This window comes from Falco peregrinus, chromosome 7 (genome assembly GCF_023634155.1).
Source record: "Falco peregrinus isolate bFalPer1 chromosome 7, bFalPer1.pri, whole genome shotgun sequence".
Taxonomy (NCBI): domain Eukaryota; kingdom Metazoa; phylum Chordata; class Aves; order Falconiformes; family Falconidae; genus Falco; species Falco peregrinus.
In genome coordinates, this window is record NC_073727.1 from 86,768,783 (window position 1) to 86,788,075 (window position 19,293).

General features: G+C 45.3%; 1 protein-coding gene across 9 annotated transcripts in view; it reads right to left on the minus strand.

The window, feature by feature from the left end:
* Positions 1-2,134: 2,134 nt before the first annotated feature.
* The window catches only part of GABRR1 (gamma-aminobutyric acid type A receptor subunit rho1), a 36,280-nt gene continuing 19,121 nt past the window's right edge, over positions 2,135-19,293 (minus strand). For 6 of the 9 annotated variants that reach the window (XM_027785970.2, XM_027785973.2, XM_027785972.2 and 3 more), the window contains 9 exons: positions 19,225-19,278; positions 17,382-17,488; positions 15,939-16,006; positions 12,087-12,310; positions 9,915-9,997; positions 8,571-8,711; positions 7,961-8,113; positions 6,072-6,268; positions 2,135-5,271 (listed from right to left, as the gene is read on the minus strand). In XM_027785970.2, the coding sequence (XP_027641771.1) occupies positions 4,984-5,271; positions 6,072-6,268; positions 7,961-8,113; positions 8,571-8,711; positions 9,915-9,997; positions 12,087-12,310; positions 15,939-16,006; positions 17,382-17,488; positions 19,225-19,278 (1,315 nt within the window). In that variant the 3' untranslated portion in view covers positions 2,135-4,983. The other 3 variants (XM_027785974.2, XM_055810577.1, XM_027785976.2) reach the window with 3 other exon arrangements.

Below are 19,293 nucleotides of genomic sequence, written 5' to 3' on the forward strand. Positions count from 1 at the left end.
AATGAATCAAAATGTGTAGGTAATAAACTGTAATTGCTAAAATGATTCTGGACAGCTGATAGCAAATCACAGCTGTTTAAGGAGGAGGTGATTATGTCCAGACTTTGTGAAGACATTAAAGCACCTGCCAACCTATCAAGGTACAGTGCTTCTTTATTTAATATCTGTCCTAGAACTTGAGTACTTACATGCTTGGTTTAAAACAAAACAAAAAAATAAACTATAAATTGTGATGGATTTCTTCTCAGGGAAAGATTGGAAGGAGAGAACTTGTAACCTGCTGAGTTATACTACCTGGTGTAGAAGGGTCCAGCAGCCTTTTTTCAAACAGTAAATGGGAAGGAGCTTTACGTTCTGGTGAGTCGTATTTCTGCTATCAATTTGCTCCCGATGTCAAGAGTGCTCTCTGCCTGATTGCAGTCACGGAGAGCAAGGCTGTTCCTGTGATGAAGAGTTGTAACACAGTAGCTGTTGAAGTCTTGGTCTAGTATTCATTGAGTGATCTTCTAACTTGCTAACAACGTTCTTTGAAACAGGTTTTTATTTAGAGCAAAGTGTTTAGGATTAAATGATCTTAAAACAAAGAAAAAGTCAGCCTACATGATATCATTATTTTTCCCAAGGTTTACTATTTCCTGGTTGTGAAAGTAGCAGCCCTCCACAGAGCCTTTGTCTGCCAGCCTCTTTGGTTGACTGCTGCTGGCACCCACATTTTGTTGTTTTTATTAGGGAGCAAAAGTGCATCCCTCAAGAACTCTTACCCAAACTCTCTGCTAGGCCAAAGTTGGGTAAGAATGCAGCTGTTTTAGATTGCTTTAGGCACTAATGGAAGCCAAAAGTATCTGACGAACTCATCAAGGATTTTCTCAGCCACAGCTGCATCTGAATGTCCTTATTTAAAAATACAGTGAGAAGCCAAATGCTTTGGTCCCAGGAAAGAATGAAGTCCACATGGTTGTGGAAAATCTTACTGGCTGTTTATACAGTTCTAGCATTTTTCATTGCTCTAGAGCACCTATTCAAAGTTATCTTTTCAGCTGTTTAGTCTCAAAGATAGCTGGAAATGTAGAATTGCTCCTCTCTACTTAGCTTCTCAAGACCCTGTTGAAGGATAAAAGCACACAAATGTAGTACATGTTCATCAGAAGTACAGTGCTGGAGTCATGTTTCGTAACTGATAAGTACTTAAAATTCATCAGGAGTTGTTTCCCTGTTTTATATATACTTCAGGTTCTTGGAGACTGGAGCTTCCTTCACGCTCTGCAGTTTGGCTGTCGTGGATTTGCTTTGGGGCCTGAATGGCTGGCCATCCTGTGCTGTACTGCGCTGAGCTACTTGTGTCCCGTTGTGGAACATGTGGCGTGGGTGGCCTCACAGCTGCTTTTCAGTTCTCTGTGCTGCTGCTTCAGTGGCCCATCAAATACCATGTTGCCATATGAGCAAGTACAGGAGAGGGGCATCCCAGGGGTTTCTGCTTGCTCATCAGGGCTTGCAGGTAATTTGGGGCTGGTTTGTACTGAGCATTGCTTACTTGGACATGCAGCGTGTGGGTGGACATCTAATGATACGATGATGAGAATATCTTTTTACTGGGGAAGGAGAGATTGATCTTTCCTCATGCCTTTTCACTATTGTCTGTTGCTGACCGCAGTTTGCCTCCTTGCTGCTTTGCCCTATCAGTAATTATCAGCATCCTTAAAGACTATTAAGGGCTTCAGTTTCCAAAGCTCTTAACCTAGACATGCTTACAGGCAGAACTTGTCTATCCGTAATCCACATGGACCTACCAATACCCTTTGACTTATAAAAACAGCATCATCCCAGGCTGGGCTTTGGGCTAACTTCCAAGGAATTGGTCTGAATTTTGTTGCAGAGTATCAGCCTAGGCATGAAGAGTGAGGGCTGTAGCACACGGTCTGGGGTGGAAAGCTTAATGTCACCTTCTCAGTGATTCTGAGTGTGTGCAGGCTGATTGTCAGAGCCCTGCCTGTGAAATCCCAGGGCTCTCCAGCCCTACCAGTGTCACAGGATTTAAGGACATTTGGTATTTGGCTGGCTCGAGTCCTGAGCAAAAGGTCTTGCGTACATGTATAAACTCACGGAGATTGTTCTTTTGAAGGTAGAAAACACACAATGCTGTACAAATGCGAAGTTTTATTGTGATTTTGAGTGTTTCTAGAAATAAACAAAACCAAATCACTAATTTATTGTGGACATGGAAAGGAGCAGATTGTTAATGATTGGATAAAGGAACCGTACACCAAAAGCTTAAAAGCCAAATAACTGTGTATGTAAGTATGTTCAGTGAGTACAGCTGATGGCAAACGCTGGCTGTATATGACATATGCTGTACTTGGAGAATACATCTATATAAGACTGAAAAGGCACTAGAGTTTCCCAGATAAAAGACAAGTAAATTAACAATGTGAGTCCAAACATGGAGGCTGAGAGGAGTCTGTTCAGGGAGATGTGCTGGGAGAGAAACTTTGAAACTCACATGAGAAGACAGAAACCAGTGTCCCGCTGAAAGCCAGGGAATTTGAAAGTCCAGCTGCCATTTGTGTCTTCACAATCTCCCTCAATATACTAGTCAGATGCCAAATAATGTATGTACTATGGGATTAATGAGCCTACAAAGGAATGTACAGTACTGCAGCAAACTACATAGCATTAAGCTTAAGAAGCTGGACAGCTTACTGTAAAATCTGGCGCTCCTCTTTGTGGTGTGCTTAAATTGTAGAAATAAATGGTTTCTTACAATACGGAGAATCTAGATACGATCCTGTGCAAGCAGTACCCAAGAAATCTTGGAGCTGTTTGTTGGAGAAGGTGCCACTGGAATAAGGTGGCCAAACCTGGTGGCCAGCCTTTCCTCTGCTTTTGCCAGAGTGACCTTTCTACCTTCGTTTGACTGAAATGTTTATGATTTAAGAAAACAGGTATTTTTTTTTAATCTCTTGGAAAAACCTACTGGAAAATAACATGATATGAAGGAAACTTGATAAAATGAAGCGAAGGTAATATGTGTATGTGAAAAAAAGCTATGTAGAAATAAGTACTAAAACTATCTTACGGGTGGGTGTGTCTTTTAGTGATTTTTAGCTTTTGTGATTTCATTGCCTTACCTGTGGAGTGTAGGCTGTAAGTGCAAGGTGAGCGTACATAGTTATGTAGGTCAGGATTTCAGCAGTTGTAAGAAATGCTGAGTTTGTTTATGTGACATTTATTTACATGGGAAATCAAAGCAACAACCAGCAGCCTTCAAACAAGTACAATGTCTGTGTCACAAGCCTAATGGTAGAGTGGCAGATCAGTCAGGCCAGGGTGGATTTCATGTAAGGAGATTCACTTCCCTTTTGGAGACACAGCTGCTTTGGTCTGATTCTCAGACCGGTTGTGCTTGTCAAGACAACAGCATCTGCTGTGCAGGGAATAATGAATTTTGTACTTGTGTGCAAAAGCGTGCATGTGTTCAAAGTCCTGTTAATCCAAACACTCAGTTAGCTTTGTGGATGTAGGTGTGTAACACATGGCAGCAGACCAACTAAATGTCCATGCTTTCTGAGACACCTTTGGTGCTCCTAGTATTGTAAAGGCCCCTGACTCCATCCAACCAATTCTTGTTTTCCTGAAATATTTTATTACTTCTCCATTACAGATTTTGCCTTTTCCATACGGAGCATTTATGCTGACTGGCTGCTTTGCAGAAACTGTGATGGAGGCTTGGGACTTAAGCCATTGCTGAGTGCCCCTGGCACCAGATGCGTCTTCTTGCTTCTGCCCTGGAAGGTGCTGACCCTGCTCTAAGAGCACAGCCGGCTGCAGGGTGCCAGGGGCATGACACAGTGTGAAAACCAGTCAGTGAGTTCTACCTGGGTCTGCAAGGGAGCTGTTGTCTCATGGTAGGAGCTCCTTTTTACTTCAGCCCAATTTTTTCGGCATGGTCTCTTTAGTAACTCAAAGATAAAGTCCTTACTACTGCTTTGTCAGCTGTTGAGCACCTTTCTGTTACGTTTTTACTAAAAACAGATGGACTGGGCTTTTCCTGGAAGCAAGTACAATTACTGGTGGCTTTACAGGCTGCAACAGGTTCTCAGGCTGTACAGACCAGGAATGTCCAGGCTATCTCAGAGAAAAGAGGCTTCTCCTGAAGTAGTTTAATTCTTTTCATAGACACCTGTTTGTCTTCACTGTATCATTTTGTTGTATCAATCTGTTTCCTCCTGTAGAAAACTCAAGAGCAAAACTCCCACTGACCCAAATAAGCAGGTCCAAGGAGATCTCCTGTGTTTCCCAGAGGATTTGGTTAGCACAGCAGGAAGCCTGGCTTTTGTTCATTCCTTAGTAAATGCACATTGCAAGTCAAATTTAAAAAAAAATATTTTAAAAACTCTGAAAGTATTCCTACATGGACTTGTCAGTGCAGTACTGCTAGGGCAGCATGCGTTAAGCAGTGCAAGCAAGCTGTAGCCATCAATAATGTGTTTCCCGGTACTGGCTGTTTTCTGTTTGTGATGACCCTTTCTGACCTCATCCTGCAAACACACAAGTATTTGTGTATTCTCGTATTTATTGGTATTGTACGTGATAACTCTGCTGAGCTGAGAGGAGTATGCATGCACTCAGGTACTTAGAATTAGGGTTTCAGGGGCACAGAATGGAGGATGCACCATATATAAGCAACTGGCAATTATAGTCACTTGTTAAAACAGTTTACAGTGGCCTGCGAGGCACGAGAAGAAACATAGCACAGCCTCAAATAAGTATAAAATTTTAGACTGTATATCCTATATTTTGCTGAAATGCGAAACTTGTACAATTATTTATGCCACAGATAAATTGCATCTAATAAAAAAAAATCCTGGAAAAAGAAAGTCAATCTTCCTTCCATTAAAATAATTCTTCATTTTCTTTCTGTTAGCCTATAAGACTGTACTTTTGTTTAATGTCACGATGCTCTGTGACTACAGAAGTTACATATATTTATGAAAAAATGGACCAGTATATCAAATTAAATAGAATGTATGCACCAGGGAATATTATCCTGGAGTACTTATCAATGGCGTGAGTGTTGATGCGCATGCTGACGTATCTCTGGTTTTTCCTCCTGCCTGAGCCCCTCTCGGATCCCAGCGCCAGCTGCACCATCATTCGGTCTTGTTTGTCCCCGTTCTCAGACACGTAGTGCCCCAGTTCACTCACATCGCCGTCGTTGTAACTGCCGTCCATCATCATGGGCCGAGGCTGGGCCAGGCTGCACGCGCAGGGAAGCTGTGGGCACAAGCAGGTGCAGGGTGGGTTTGAGTCGTGTCTGGAGATGCACAGACATCCCTTTTCCCCTTACAAAAGTAGAGGGGACAAGCCTGGGGAATTCAGGCTGCTGGGACACAGAAAGGAGAACGACAGGATGGTGCTGGGCAGTGATTTTTCCCTCTCCTTTTCATGTCTGCAAGACACAGTGTGGTCAGGGGGAGTGCAGGGCTGTCTGTGGAAAAGCTCATTTGGCTTAAGCGCTGCTATCGGGGTGTAAATAAAGGTTGAAGCTGAGAAAATCAGAGGAAAGAGCAGAGGGAAACCACAAGGAGGAATATATGGAGCTTGCCCTGTTGGGAGAGAGAAGCTTAGGCTGAAATTTTGGATGGTTATAATGTAATGTAACAAAGGCAGAAGGAGGAAATTTGGATCGTTGTGTAAGTTTAGACCGTGCCTGGAGAAAAGTGGCGGGTATCTGCTGTGTTATCCAAAACCCAGGGCAGAGTATCCATCTGGTGCTATTCACAGGTTTGGATCTGCAGTATAAAAAAATGTTTAAAGGAAAAATCCTAAAATTTATCCCATTTATACAGACACTGGAGGCCTATATGTAGAGGGAGTTGGCGTCCTCGGACTCTGAAGAAAGAGCAGCGAGCTTGGGTGCGGGTTGGCTGTAGCGAATCTGTACAGCCTGGAACGCCTCACTGCTGGCGGCTTTTTGTACACAGCGCATCCTCCCCCGGCAGCTGAGGGCAGCACGCTGTAGCTGCAAACCTTTCCCAGGGGCATGAAGCTGCACTGGAGACAGAAAACCTCACCTTGTCCCGCAGTTTCCTCTCCTTCCGCTCTTGCACCGTAGTCAGGTAATTCACAGCCGCGTATTCCAGCACTGAGAGGAAGACAAACACAAAACTGACCCACAGGTAAATGTCCACTGCTTTGATATAGGAAACACGAGGCATGGAGGCGTTCACCCCAGTGATGATCGTGGACATGGTTAGCACGGTGGTGATCCCTGGGAATACACCAACAGAGAGACTGTAAGACACTTTCAAACCAGACTCTTCATCACAAATACCGCTGTCGTTGCAATTTCTTGACACCTGAATTTACCTTGCAGTATTGTTTTTCACATTTGGGCAGTGGGTTTCACTGCCTGAGGAGGAGGGTCCAGGCAGCCCTGATTTCTAACTGGGGTTTTCTTGTCTTTTCAGTGGAAACAGCTCTACTTCTGGTCTTCAGGGTGCTGATAGCCTGTTCTTGCCACACCACCAGCCTCCCACCCCGTGGGCAGGCAGCAGCACTCTGACCCTGCGCTGGCTACACCCTGTCTCCAGGCTCAGGACAGTGCCTGGAGGCGTACAAGTACACAGAGTTGGACTCAATGATCCTTATGGGTCCCTTCCAACTCAAGTTGTTCTATGACTTTATGATTCTGAGTATTTCAGTTTCTAATTCAGCCCTCCCACAACAGGGGCACAAGTGAATCCCAGCTGCCGCTGCTGCTTCTACCACTTTCCCCAGGCCTGTGTTTTCCGTCTGCTCCAGGGAAGTCCTGCTGCGGGGGAAGTCACTAGCCAGCTCTGCTGCATGGTCTGTGCTTTCCCTGGAGCCAGAGGAATGGGGCTCCATAGGGCAATGCTGCCCGGCGTTATGCCATGGGCAAGCACAACGAACGCATCAGCAGGGCAGGCGTCCATGTAGTTTGGTGTCATCCTGGCTCTGAGGGAGGCTCTCTGTGACCCTCTTGTGACAGGGGCTAATTATGTCACATTAATGATCCCTTTGAAAGTTGAGATTATGTGTATAAGCACAAAGGGCTGAATTTACAGTAGTATCTAAGTGCTAACAAGTACTGCTAAAGGCAGTCCCTACATCTTCTGAAAAGCCGTGGCCCAAACCCTTATGCTCCTTTTAATGATGTCTCAAGGCAATGGATGTTGTTCCTAAACACAGACATGGATAACTGCCCCGTTGCCGTCTCTGTTATGCCTATATGTATCCTCTCCACTGAGGAGTATGATTTTAACAATAGATGAAGTCTTCAGGTGTGTTGCCTGGAATAAGCAGAAGCAAGCTTGGGCTTGAAGGCTGCAAACCCACAAACTTTGCTAAGGCCAAAGCATCCACTTCAGAAGAAGATTTATGTCCATATCCTAGTGGTGCTCCCATGGTGACCGACATATGACTGCATCTGTCTGAAAGGTGCTGCAAAAGTGGAAGCGGAATCCCTCACACTGCACTGTAAACTCATTTAACAAGTTGAAGAGTGCGGCTCAGCTGACTCTGCTACCTCCACCCTCTCTCCTCTGGCAGAACTCGATAAACTGAAATTTTGCCAGGGCTGCTAATACTGATTTTCACCTCTCTTGCTGAAGTCGCTGAAGGATACCGACACTTGGCTTTGTGTGTGCCCCGTCTCTGTTAACAGAAATAAAAGCAGAGCAGGATGTTTGCTCTCTGATTTGCACCACATGCAGCCAGTGCTTGTGCAAGCAGGGAGGGCGATTCGCTTGTCACCACAGGGGAGATGGAGAGTTTATACCACGACCAGTCCCCTGCACGGGGGACATACCTGTGGCACAGCTGATTTCCATGCCACAAGGCAATGTGGGGGAAGCGCATGGCACGGGATTTCAGCTTGATGGTCAAGGCTGCAGTTGCAGCAATTGTCCCTTAGGTCTGCTGACTACAAGATTGTTTTTACCTAGTGGGACTCTGGCAGGAACTGCTCGGCGATCGATCCAGAAGGACACCCAGGACAACATGACCATGAGGGTGGCGGGGAAGTAGGTTTGGAGCAAGAAGAAGAAGATGTGTCGGCGTAAAGTGAAGTTTATGTAGAGGCGATTGTACCATCCTGTATGACAGAGAGAAGGAAAAAGAGAAGTCACAACAACATCAAACTACTTTCAGATAAGGCAATGTTGCATCAGGGGAATAGCACTTCATTTTCTTTTAGAAAAACACAGTTAATGACCACTGATCATTGCAATGTACAGAAAAGACTCGTTACTGAACCAGCTATCAAAGTGTCTCTCAGGACCATATCTTCCAGAGTTTATAACATAACCTGTGCACTCAGGGAATTTAATTCATGTTAAGGCTTGTGATCTTGAAGAGGGATTGTCTTTCTGACTCCGTAACCATCAGGATGGAAGTCTGTGGCAGGGACAGCAGCCTCAGCATAGAAGAGATGCAGGTCTGATGGGCCACAGGGAAACCTCCCAGTGGACAATCCGCCATGGTCAAGGTCAAGGGAAACAGTTTGCACTTCTTCCCCCAGCCCGCTCTCTGACAAGCACTCCAGCACCCACCTGTGCTGCTGTAAAAGGCGAGTTTTGTGGTGGTGTGAAACTCCTGGATCAGGAACTGGGACAGCGATATCCTCTCATCTGTTTTTAGGGAATCATTCCCATTCTTCCAGTAGAGCATGAGGTCATCTTCAGTGTAGGCATCTAGGGGAGCAGAGCAAACCTCAGTGCAGTGCACCGAGCCAGTTGCTATCACACCCACAGCCCAGGGTGTGCCCACACACCTTCCAGGCTACCTGTGAGGTCCTGGCTGAAAAGGCTAAATGCCACCACCTAGCTGAGAGCCACGCCGCTGAGGGGTATGGTTGTGGCAAGGAGTGGGCTAGTTCATTGTCACAGCCCTCAGGCCTGATGCCTGGTGCACTTTGTAAACCCTTCTGTTTCTCTAATCATAATTTTGCACACACAATATGTGTGTCAGGTAACCCACCACACCAGAACTTGAAAAATTGTCCCCTGTGAACATCCTAAAATCCAAAGCAAAGGAAAGGAGATGTGAGAAAAGAGAATGCTCGGGGTAATGGGAGGAACAATCTATCAATAGTCTGAGGCATGCAGGAGGAAAAACGCTTGCCGGTGATCACACATGAACATTACAGCTCTTGGTTTTCTAATACGTACAAATACAGTAAATGTTAATCCTTTCAGATGGGTTTAGTAGCAGCTCTTCCCAGACGGGGAGAAAAAAATCACACTTCAATGTTCTAAAACAGAATTAAGATTATAATTTCTTACTGCAAACTTAAAAAGGAGAAGAAAGAACCTCCTAAAAAGCTAAAAGTTTAAAATGTTGCTGTACGGAATCTAGCCATTCATATGTGTGTCAGACTTTGGACAAAGGAGCTACATGTGGGTGTAAGCTGGGTTTACCTCAAATAGCTGTAAGAAACATAAGAGGAAGGTGATTAATGTCACTGTCTCATCATGGTTTCTACACCATGGATGAGCAGATGGGGCACATGAAGGGCACAGGGCTATTTATTTATGTGTTTGAGGGCACCTGGGCAAGCGGGTGCTGCTGGAGACTGCTGACCTGCAGGCAAGTGGCCTTGGTCCTCTGGGGACAGGGTGGCAGCATGACAGGCTAGCTGGCTCTCGGGGATGCTAGCCAGACAGTGCTCACAGTTGGTCTTTAAGAACACTACGTTGTTGCAAATGCCATCTAAGGCTAGTGAAAAAATACGGGCAGGGAGTTTTTTCTTAATGTTGAAGCCTGCTGACTTTGGGTAGAGCTCCCATGAATGTAGCAGCAGTTCAATTATTGGCATAATTATTGATACAATTAAATACATTTTGGGTGACCATGGGGTGCAGCCCTTAGCTCCCCTATACCTCTGTTTTACTTACAGCTTTCGATCTCCAGGGAACATGTCTGTGTGTCCAGGGGAAAGCGACTAAAATCCATGTTGCACATTGCTGTTACTGTAACTCTAGGAATAATAAAAACCACTCCGTTAAAAAATTGTCTTCTTATGCAACTGAAAAATAGTAAAGCTGTGAGTTTGGGTTTTTATTAAGTAACTACCTGGCCAGTAAGAGTCCACTGAAAATAAATACCTTCCATTCAGCTAAAGACATTAGCCTTTAGTTAAAAGCCATTTCATCTCAGCAAACTAGTGTTAGAAACAATGACTAGAAAGTTAGACCATTACAAATTGCTACTAGATCACAAAAGTGCTGGAGAAGAAAATGGGAAAGGGCAGAGAGGGCACTTTTTCCTATTCAGCTACCAGCAAGTATCTCTCTGCAGAGATCTGTGCTTTCAACAATTGCCTTGTGCAGTAAAATAATTTCCATCAAAATTTTATCAAAGCTCTCGTAGTGCCATGAGGGTAATAGGTAGTTTTCTCTGCACACAGTGAATTTCCAGGTGCTCAGTGAGAACCCAGTGATGACACATGGGTACCAGCCACCAGAGTACACATGCAGCGCCTCGAGTTAGGGCTGGAGCTGGTATGCAGAGACCACTGAAATGCTCTGCCCCATCGATCAAAAGCTCTAGTCTTCCTACAGTCTGATCGTCTCATTTTTGAGAGCACAATTTATGTTTGCACTGGAAGCATCCATAGATCTTGACTCAACTGGCTTGAGCTTTAGGGAAGTAAATGAAAATAGAAATAGAAATCATAATGGGGGAAGAATTAATGAATTATAGCAAGGCTAATGGTAGGCAGACATCTGTCACATAATGATAAAAGCACAATGCAGTCCCTTATGTTAGTAGTCCTTCTGCATTTGTGCGTTCCTGCTGATGTTGCTTTCCTATCTGGATTTAATCTTGGAGTGAAAGTTCTTGGCTCAGATTTGTTGTTTAGGTGCCACTGAGGTGTACAGTCGTTTCCAAGACAAGAGAACACAAAGTCTGACAAAGACAGATACCAAGATAAAATACAATTTACAGGCAAAGACATTTAGCAAAGGCAGGCAGGCAGCAACGACCCATTTGCTGTTAAGGGGAGACGGGCATTCATACTTCCCCAGCACTCCTAAAGCGCTCCAACCTGCAGCTGCCACCGAATAAAATAATGAAACTCTGTCAATTTGCTATTCAAGACATTCACCACCATTTTGTACAGGACAGTTGTCTAAGCACAAGACCGTGCATGGGAGGATCTGAGTAGTTTGATAGCCTCCTGTTCCCATCTTCTTTAGACAACTGTAAATGCTTGCAACACAGATGATTGGTGTCATGCAGCTAAATGAAAAGGTATATAGACACGCATGCTATAGGTGAACATTATGTCATTTTATTGTCCTTTCTTTATTGTACTATGGACCTGAGCAACTTTGGAAAGGCCTAAGTAACACCTGAACTTTGTCTAATATGTTGAGTGAAGAAAAGGCTTTAATAATGAGAAGGTAGACACTGTTCAGGGTGTGAATTCCCATCAACAGTAAAGATAAAAATATCAGAGAACAAGAAAATTCTTGTCAAACTGATAACCCACAGGGAATCAAGAATTTCTTTGTTTGCCTTCCTTTCATAAAATCATAAAACACCCTGGCACGCTGAGGACTTGATCTTCTCACCTCGTGGCAGGCCCATCTCTACCTGTGCCACTCCTAAGGCTGCTGTCTAACATGCCCTTAAAGACCTCCACAGGTCTTTAGCTATAGCTGCCCTAGATTTCTGTTTATTGCCAGACATTCTCCTCTTCCTCAGATCGTGCCTCGCCTCTTCAGCTGTGCCCTGCGGGGCTGGCAGCCTGCTGGTCCCCGGTGAGCTGCCCCAGGGGACTGCCACATCTGGCCACAGCTTCCCAACAGCAGGAGCAGGGCTAACCAGGCACACAAGGCGAAGGGACGCTGGTGGAACCAGCAACGCTGGCAGAGAAATTGGCTTCCTGCGCCAGGCACTTACTGAATTTGCGCAGGGGCTCAGATGCCTGTGGATGGTCAGCACGTTTCTCTTTGTTATTTTATTTTTTAGTATGCAGTCATGCCAAAACACAATGCAGGAATCAAACCGCTTTCCCTCTCACTGCACTAATAGCTCACGCTGACTGAATGCAGCTTTACCTGAGGCTATAAAGGACCTTCCCGTCTGGCTGGACCCGCAGCATGACATTGTCTGTCGTGGTGTCATGGATGAAGGAGCGCTTGGAGTGGACGAAGAACATATCAGGGACCCAGATCTTCTTCACCAGCCTGCCGTCAAATGTCATGCTTTGGTTGTTGGTGCTGGGGAAGGACAGCCTCTCGTCTTTCCAGTAGTGCCTCAGATAAAGTGTCATGGTGAAGTCCTGCAACGAACACACTTGCGTCACCACTTACCCCTTATCGGCATAGCAGTGATTTCTCCTCTCTGGGACAAACCACGAGCTGTGAAGCACCATTCTGAAGGCACAGCCGCTCCCTGAGCTGCAGGGGGAACGACTGGCTGCAGCTTGTTTATTCCTCAGAGCAGACCCACTTACTGGGTTCAGAAATCAGAGGCCATCCAGGGGGCGAATCCATCTCTGGAATGCAAATGTTGCATTGTGCTGTCTTCGGGCCATTCCAGTGACCAAAAGGCAGACATGCCGAGGCAGCGGCAGGCACAGGGTGCTGCCGACCACTTAACCCGCCATGTGTTTCTGGATGCTGCCCATCAGGAACCATCCATGAAGAAACACTTGCTGTCTGCGCTGCCCTCCACGCTGCTCCGGCAGCTGCCTTCCCCCAAGCAGCTGGAAGAGCATGCTGCAGAGGAACCTTTTGCTCCAGCACGGCCACTGAAATCTTTTTGATTTGATATTTGACCAAAATGGGGGGCTTTGTACTCTTTCTCACCACAATCCTACTCTTAGATCCAAGCCATGCTCCTTCCCTTTGAGCTGTGTTGTATTTGGAGTCAGACCCCAGAGGTCCGTACACTCGGGTTTGCCTTTGCCTTGATTTCCAAAGAAGCCCTCACACATATGAAGATAAGCTCACGCACAAATGTTTATAAGCATGGCATCTTTGAGTGCAGCATAATATATCGCTCATGAACTGAGGGACATCTCTAAGACTGACCAGCTGCCGTGGTATCTGGGGCAGTGGAACTCAGATGGGTTTGGGGTGGTTTCTTTCGAAATTATTCTACCCTTGAATTTTTTTTCCACAACACTTTCCCAGCATTTTGAAATATGGGGGCTTCTGCATTCTTTTTTCAGAAGTGATTTGTTAGTTGCAGCCCATGCTATTATTACACTAGAGGCCAATATAATCCTTGGAAATGCTTTCTATTGCATCCAACTGAAGCTCCCAAAGCCACTGACCATGTATGTAATTTGTTCTTTTCCATTTGATCTGTTCTATAGTGTTCTTTAACATCTTTTCTCTGTATTCAAATTTAGAGAAGATTGTTCTGGGAAACCTTTTACATTGACTCCTGTGTGTTAATGTGTCCTTTAAACAGTAATAAACTCACAGATGTTTGCTCTTCAGTGAGAAGTCAATGCCTCACTTTTTTGCATAAAGTTATATTTATGGTTGCTGTGGAAAAATCAAATATTGTTAGCTTTCATTAGGAAATATCTATTAATACTGCTTTTAGACTATTAAACCGGGAGGCACAATATTTTACAATGCATCATCTAAAAATTCATCAAGCAACAACTATATAATATCTCCCTCTTCTTTTGGTCCATTTCTCAGAGACACTATTAGCTCTCCCATTGTGCCTGCAAATGAATTTCCAATCCTGGGTAACAATCTGGTTTTTTCCTTCTTCCCATCTTTCCTCCAGGTAAAACAGCTGCCCCACACATCCTGCAAAAGCTCTGTTAATTTCAGGGTCATTGGCCCATAATAGGTATTTATAAAAATTTTAACTAATTAGACAACAAGATTCTGATTTGTGACATCCTAAATTTATAATGGCCTCTATTATTTTACCACTTTCTTGCAAATAGAAAGTAGGAGAAAAGAGGAAAAGTTTGATATATCTAACCCCTCAAGCTTAAATTTATTAGACAGTGAATATCTCTGTCACTGATCTCTCTTCATTTAAAAAGCAAGCAACAATCTTGCAAAGCGCCATGGCTGTTTTTCTATAACCCTGCAAGAATTAAAAATAATTAATTCCAACAATACAAAGTCGTCTCCATCAGTATTTTGCAAACAGGCAAAAATTGACCCTGAATGCTTTTTTAACCCAAGGCAACACAATGCTTTTCCCATGAAACTGGGTGTTGCAGCACCGTGTTAAATGAGGAGCAGGGGCAGTATTCAAAACCCAGGGGAAGTCATTCAAAATCATAATGCTTGCTTAAAAAATGAGTGGAATGGTTGTATTTTAATGCCAAAATCCTCAATGTTGAGTTCTTTCCCTTTGTTTTCAAGTTCCAAAGTTTTTCAGGGGCTTTCCAGCCACCTTCACAAGCTTTCTCATCAGCGAGAACGGCTGGGGCCATCCCAGGAGAAGCGAAAGCTTGGAGTTCCCATGGCTGGTGGTCAGGGTGCCAAGAGCACCAGGGACAGGGTGACAACTGGAGGGCTCCCCGGGGCTGGGGAGAATGTGCCCTCTGATGTACCTCAGCATTGCGACCCTGCTGTACCCTGCGAGCGGTCGGTTGGCTGCATCACCTGCTCAAAAGCTGAAATAGCTGCAGTGAGAAGAGCCCGGGCTGGCACAGCCGTGTTCCTGACTTAGACATAGGAGGAGGCTGGGCACAGACTCTTTAACCCTATGGCTGTTAATTAGGATCACCGAGAAGTTGGGGCTTTCTGTGAAAGCTTCCGAGATGTTTGATACTTTTGTTGAACGAGCAAAACATTTTGAAAAGTATTTTGTATTGGGGTATGATTCTTTTTTTCTCTTCCAAAGCAAAAGCTGAGCTGTTCAAAGAGCCTGGGGATGCTCCAACAAGGTGGGTCTGACAAGCTCTGGATTTTGAAAGGGTGGATAAAATTGGTGTATATCTTGCAACATACATTCAGGGCCATCTCTCGTTTCCCTTCTGTGCTCCTGCTCTCCTACACAGGCTGTTGTTTACGTATCATCTATGCATGTATAATCTTCCCATGGAAAATCTCCTGCAGAAATCATCACACCTTACTTTCAGCAGTGTTTTGTGATGAAAAAAAGCCCCTATAGCAAAAATCAAGATAAAAACCTACACCACTTTGAGAGCATTTGAAAACTGACCATTTTCTCATTACCAATTATATGGTAGGAAAAGAGGGACAGAGACTCACTCATGAATTTAGCCTGTGCAGAGAACCAGCATTAGTCCTGCGTGCCTCTGAAATCCTCCTTCAGCATCACTGCGAGGTCACAGGAAGAACCAACAGAGCCTTATGCTGGTCCTCAGCACACAGCAGGGGTGGTACAACTGCTAATGCAGCAAAGGCAAGTTCTGGAGGAACTTCTCCCCTCCAAGTTCATTCTGGCTGTCCTGTCAAGAGCAGTAGTTCCCAGTCTGAATCAGTGTTGCTCTCAGGATGGCTACATAGCTTCTGGTTGGGAGCTAGCTGGCCCCTGACCACCTCAGAACATGGCCAAAGAGACTCTGTCGTCGAAGTGCCTTAAAACTAACACATCAGCTGGTCTCCTCAGAGCTTTTAAATGCGTTATCACTTCTTTAGAAAATGTAAAAACCCAAATCCTTTGGGACAGTCTTGGCAGTGTTGTAGCATTTTGCCCTAGAGAAAAGAAAATATCAGATTTCTTCCTTCTGCTTCAAGGGAAGACAGTAGCATGAGGTCAGTAGAAGAAATTGTTGGCAGATTCAGATCAAATCCGAATCTACCTCCTTGGCTGTGGGGTGTCTGTTCCTGGAGGTATTCAAACCCTACGGACACAAATCCAGGCAGCCTGCTCCAGCCAGCCCTGCTTTCCGCAGGGGTTTGGGCTAGATGGTCTCCAGAGGTGCCACCTAACTTTAGCCCTTCTGTGACTCTTACCATGTCCACCTCAGAAATGCTGTCCAAACTTTCAACTTGGACATCCACCCCGACAGGAATTGCAGGGCCTGGGGAGAAAAAATTAAAAGTTGACAAAGTATGAACTTGGTAAGACAAAGCAATCCTCTGGCTTTTGTATCTTAGAGATAAAAACAGATGCTCAGTCTGAAACAGAAACAACAGTAAACAGAAAGTAGAAATTATTGGAATTAATAACAAACCCCTCCTAATAGTGAACAAAATCAGCAATGAGACTGACCTATTAGTGATCTTCTCTTTTTATTATGTCACCCTACATGGATCCCTCCAAAATTTAAAAGCAATTTAAATTGCTTTTAGCTCTAGCGCTCGGGTCCAGGGCTAGTGAGACGGATGCCCAGCAGAGCATCCATTCACATGGAGAGCAGAGGCAGCTCAGCTATGGGAATGTGGGAGAGTTACTCCAAATTTTTCCCTCATTTCTGCACCTCTCTCAGGCTAATAACGTCCCTAAGAGCTACTCCGTGTATTTGACTTTCACATGGCTCAGTGCTCGGCTGTGGAAAAGGCAGGGTGATGGGAAGGGATGTGTTGCAGGACACAGACATGTGCCACTGAGCCTGCGGCTCCTGAGAGAAGGGTCCGACTGTGACCCCACATAATAAGGATTTTGATCTTTTTTCCCTCCTCCAGGATCTGACTAGCCCCTCTTATACCTCTGGCAATTACAGCACAGAAGATCCGTCAAGATAAATGATGCTCACATTAGCAGACTGCTATGAAACTGAAACCTTTTTAAATTAATTGAACATGCTGGTATTTGGTATATTGAGCATTTAGCAATAAAATCTTCTTTCATCAGAGTATATAATGGTATCCTGGATTTGAATGACCATCTGTCAGCCACAAAGGGTAGATAAATTACAACATTCTCTAATCCGATGGGCTGAAAGAAAATGTGTTCTCCTTCATCCATTTCCCTGAAAGCTTAAGTTGCTCTAGCACACAGCCACAAAACTGTGAGCAAGCATTAGCACGCAACAGTCAAAATATTTTGTGTTATACATTAAATGGCCAGGTCAGTAAGTGTGTTACATGATGTGATTACGCACGCACATCACCATAGTAAGATGAAATCTTAGAATTTCCCCATCATCCGAGAATAAACATAAGGTGTATTTGCAGATTTTTATTAGAAGTGTTGCTGAATACCAGGAATATTCCATTGCCAGTATTCTCATTTCCATGCCTTTGACTACACTATTCACTCATCAGAGGAAGGCTATTTCACTGCACCCTTAACCCCCCAAGCATGTAATGAATTCACAACACAAAATGACAAAAATTAGAGACAGAAAAGGCTCTGCTTGTCAGTGTTCACAATGCCTGTTCACCTGAGTATGTTACAGTATAAAGGAGTGACAGTATATAACAGGAGCAGTGACAACTGGGCACATTTCATACCTCCAAAACCTGGTCTCATGCTGAAGTCATGGTCATCTATTCGCAGCAGCTGCTCTGACTTCGTCAGGGGAGATTTGGTGATGTCAGGGCTTCGTTTTAGGATTGGGCTACCAGGAGGAGAGAAGCACAGCTATGAGCCCTGAGCAGTGCCGGTGACAAGTACGCGCCCGCTTCGCTCCATTACCCCTTAGACCATTTGCCCTTAGACCGTAACGATGTGACTGCCTGCAGTGGTTGGCAGCATGTCATTAAACAATGATTCCTGCACTCAACATACAGCTTAGGCACCTGTGATAATTCTGGCACTGAGAAAACACTTCTTTGGCGACTTTTCATCCCTGTAAAATTACCTCTGTTTATAGCAGTTTGGAGATAATAATTCAAAAGTGTGAGCTGGAGGAATTGTGTGTGTGGGTACGTGGAGAAATGGAAACAGGGGGAGGCATTTCTGACATTGAGTTACCATGGGGCATGAGGCCACGAATTAGGGAAACAATATATCAAATAAGCCACTGGCTGTCGCCCAGGAACAAAATGGAGACAGGCTGGGAACCAGGCCAGGAGGCAGGCCGTCTCCTAACTTGGGATAAAATGATTAGCTTCTGCCCCAGATTTCTAACAAGGATGAAAAGGAGCGTTAAAGACCTGGGAGGTCTCTGAGCATTAAAGAGCCTGGAAAGGTCATTTCAGAAGCCGTTGGAGTTGCACCAAATCCTGGGCAGAGGATGCTTTGCTCCCTCTCCACATCCAAGGTGCCAAATGCTGCTCAGCACCCCAGTGCTTTGACAGCGATGGTGGTGACAGCAGCTCCTTGGCTGCTCCTTTGTGTAAGTGAAGCCTTGCCACCCTCAGAGCCAGCTGCATGCCAGCCGCTCGGGCGGCAGAAAGGCTCAAAAACAGGAGGAAAGGTTTTGCTGGTTCTTAGTTTGAGAAAAGATGGCATGCTCGGAGAGGCACTTGTTCCGAATATCCAAAGCACAAGACAGAAACAGATTAAAGGCAAACAGGACAACAAAGAAACTTGGTGGGAAATATATTCCTGAGATATAGCTCATCGTAAATACGACTGCTTAGCCGTGCTGTACTTCTCACAGACTGGTGGGCAGTTGTAGCAACAGAAGCCAATACAACAATCTTAAGAGGCCAGCAGTGCTGTCAGTGACTCCTCTCTCAAATGCAGAGCTTTATCTGGACTATGGAGCATCTTAGAAAGATGATCGGTCTCAGTTTAATAATTTATAGGAGAGGCAAGTTGTTTACCTCCATCAGTGAGTTCTAGTCATGAATTATCCCTCAGGCATTTTAGAAGGTGGTTCCTGCTTCTGCTTTAAGTTTAATTCAGCCTCCGAAAGACTCGTGGCATTGTGACCGTGCGCTGGGGAAGATTTATACCTGGCTGAGATGGGGGAATGATATTAGCAGGTTGCTGGCAAAGCCTTCAGCATTTGTGAGCAGGCTTGGCCATGCTCAAAAAGATGCTTTCTCCCTGGAGTGGCAGGGGGAAGAATGAGCAGCGTGATGGAGAGCCTGTGGAGTGGGGCTCAGCTCTGCAGTGGGGATGTTCGGAGGGAAGGCGCCCGCTCACGCAGCACCGAGCGGCACAAACCACGCAGAAGCACAACGCGAAGCCCAAGGGGCTGTGGCGAACGGCCATGGCATCACACCTCACCTCCATGATGGCTTCCTCTGGGGCCCACTGCATACTGCTAGCGGCATGACTCCTTCCTAAACACGACTGGCATGCTCAGGTGGTGTCCCCTTCCCGTGCCACAGCCACAGCCCGGCCACGGGTGTGCAGCCAGTGGAGCTGGGCCAGCAGCAGCCGCCGGAGGGTTTCACCTACCTGCCTTGCTTGTGCGCCTCGCCGTGGGCCTCCCGTCGCTGCCGCTGGGGCCGGCTGCATGGAAAGGAC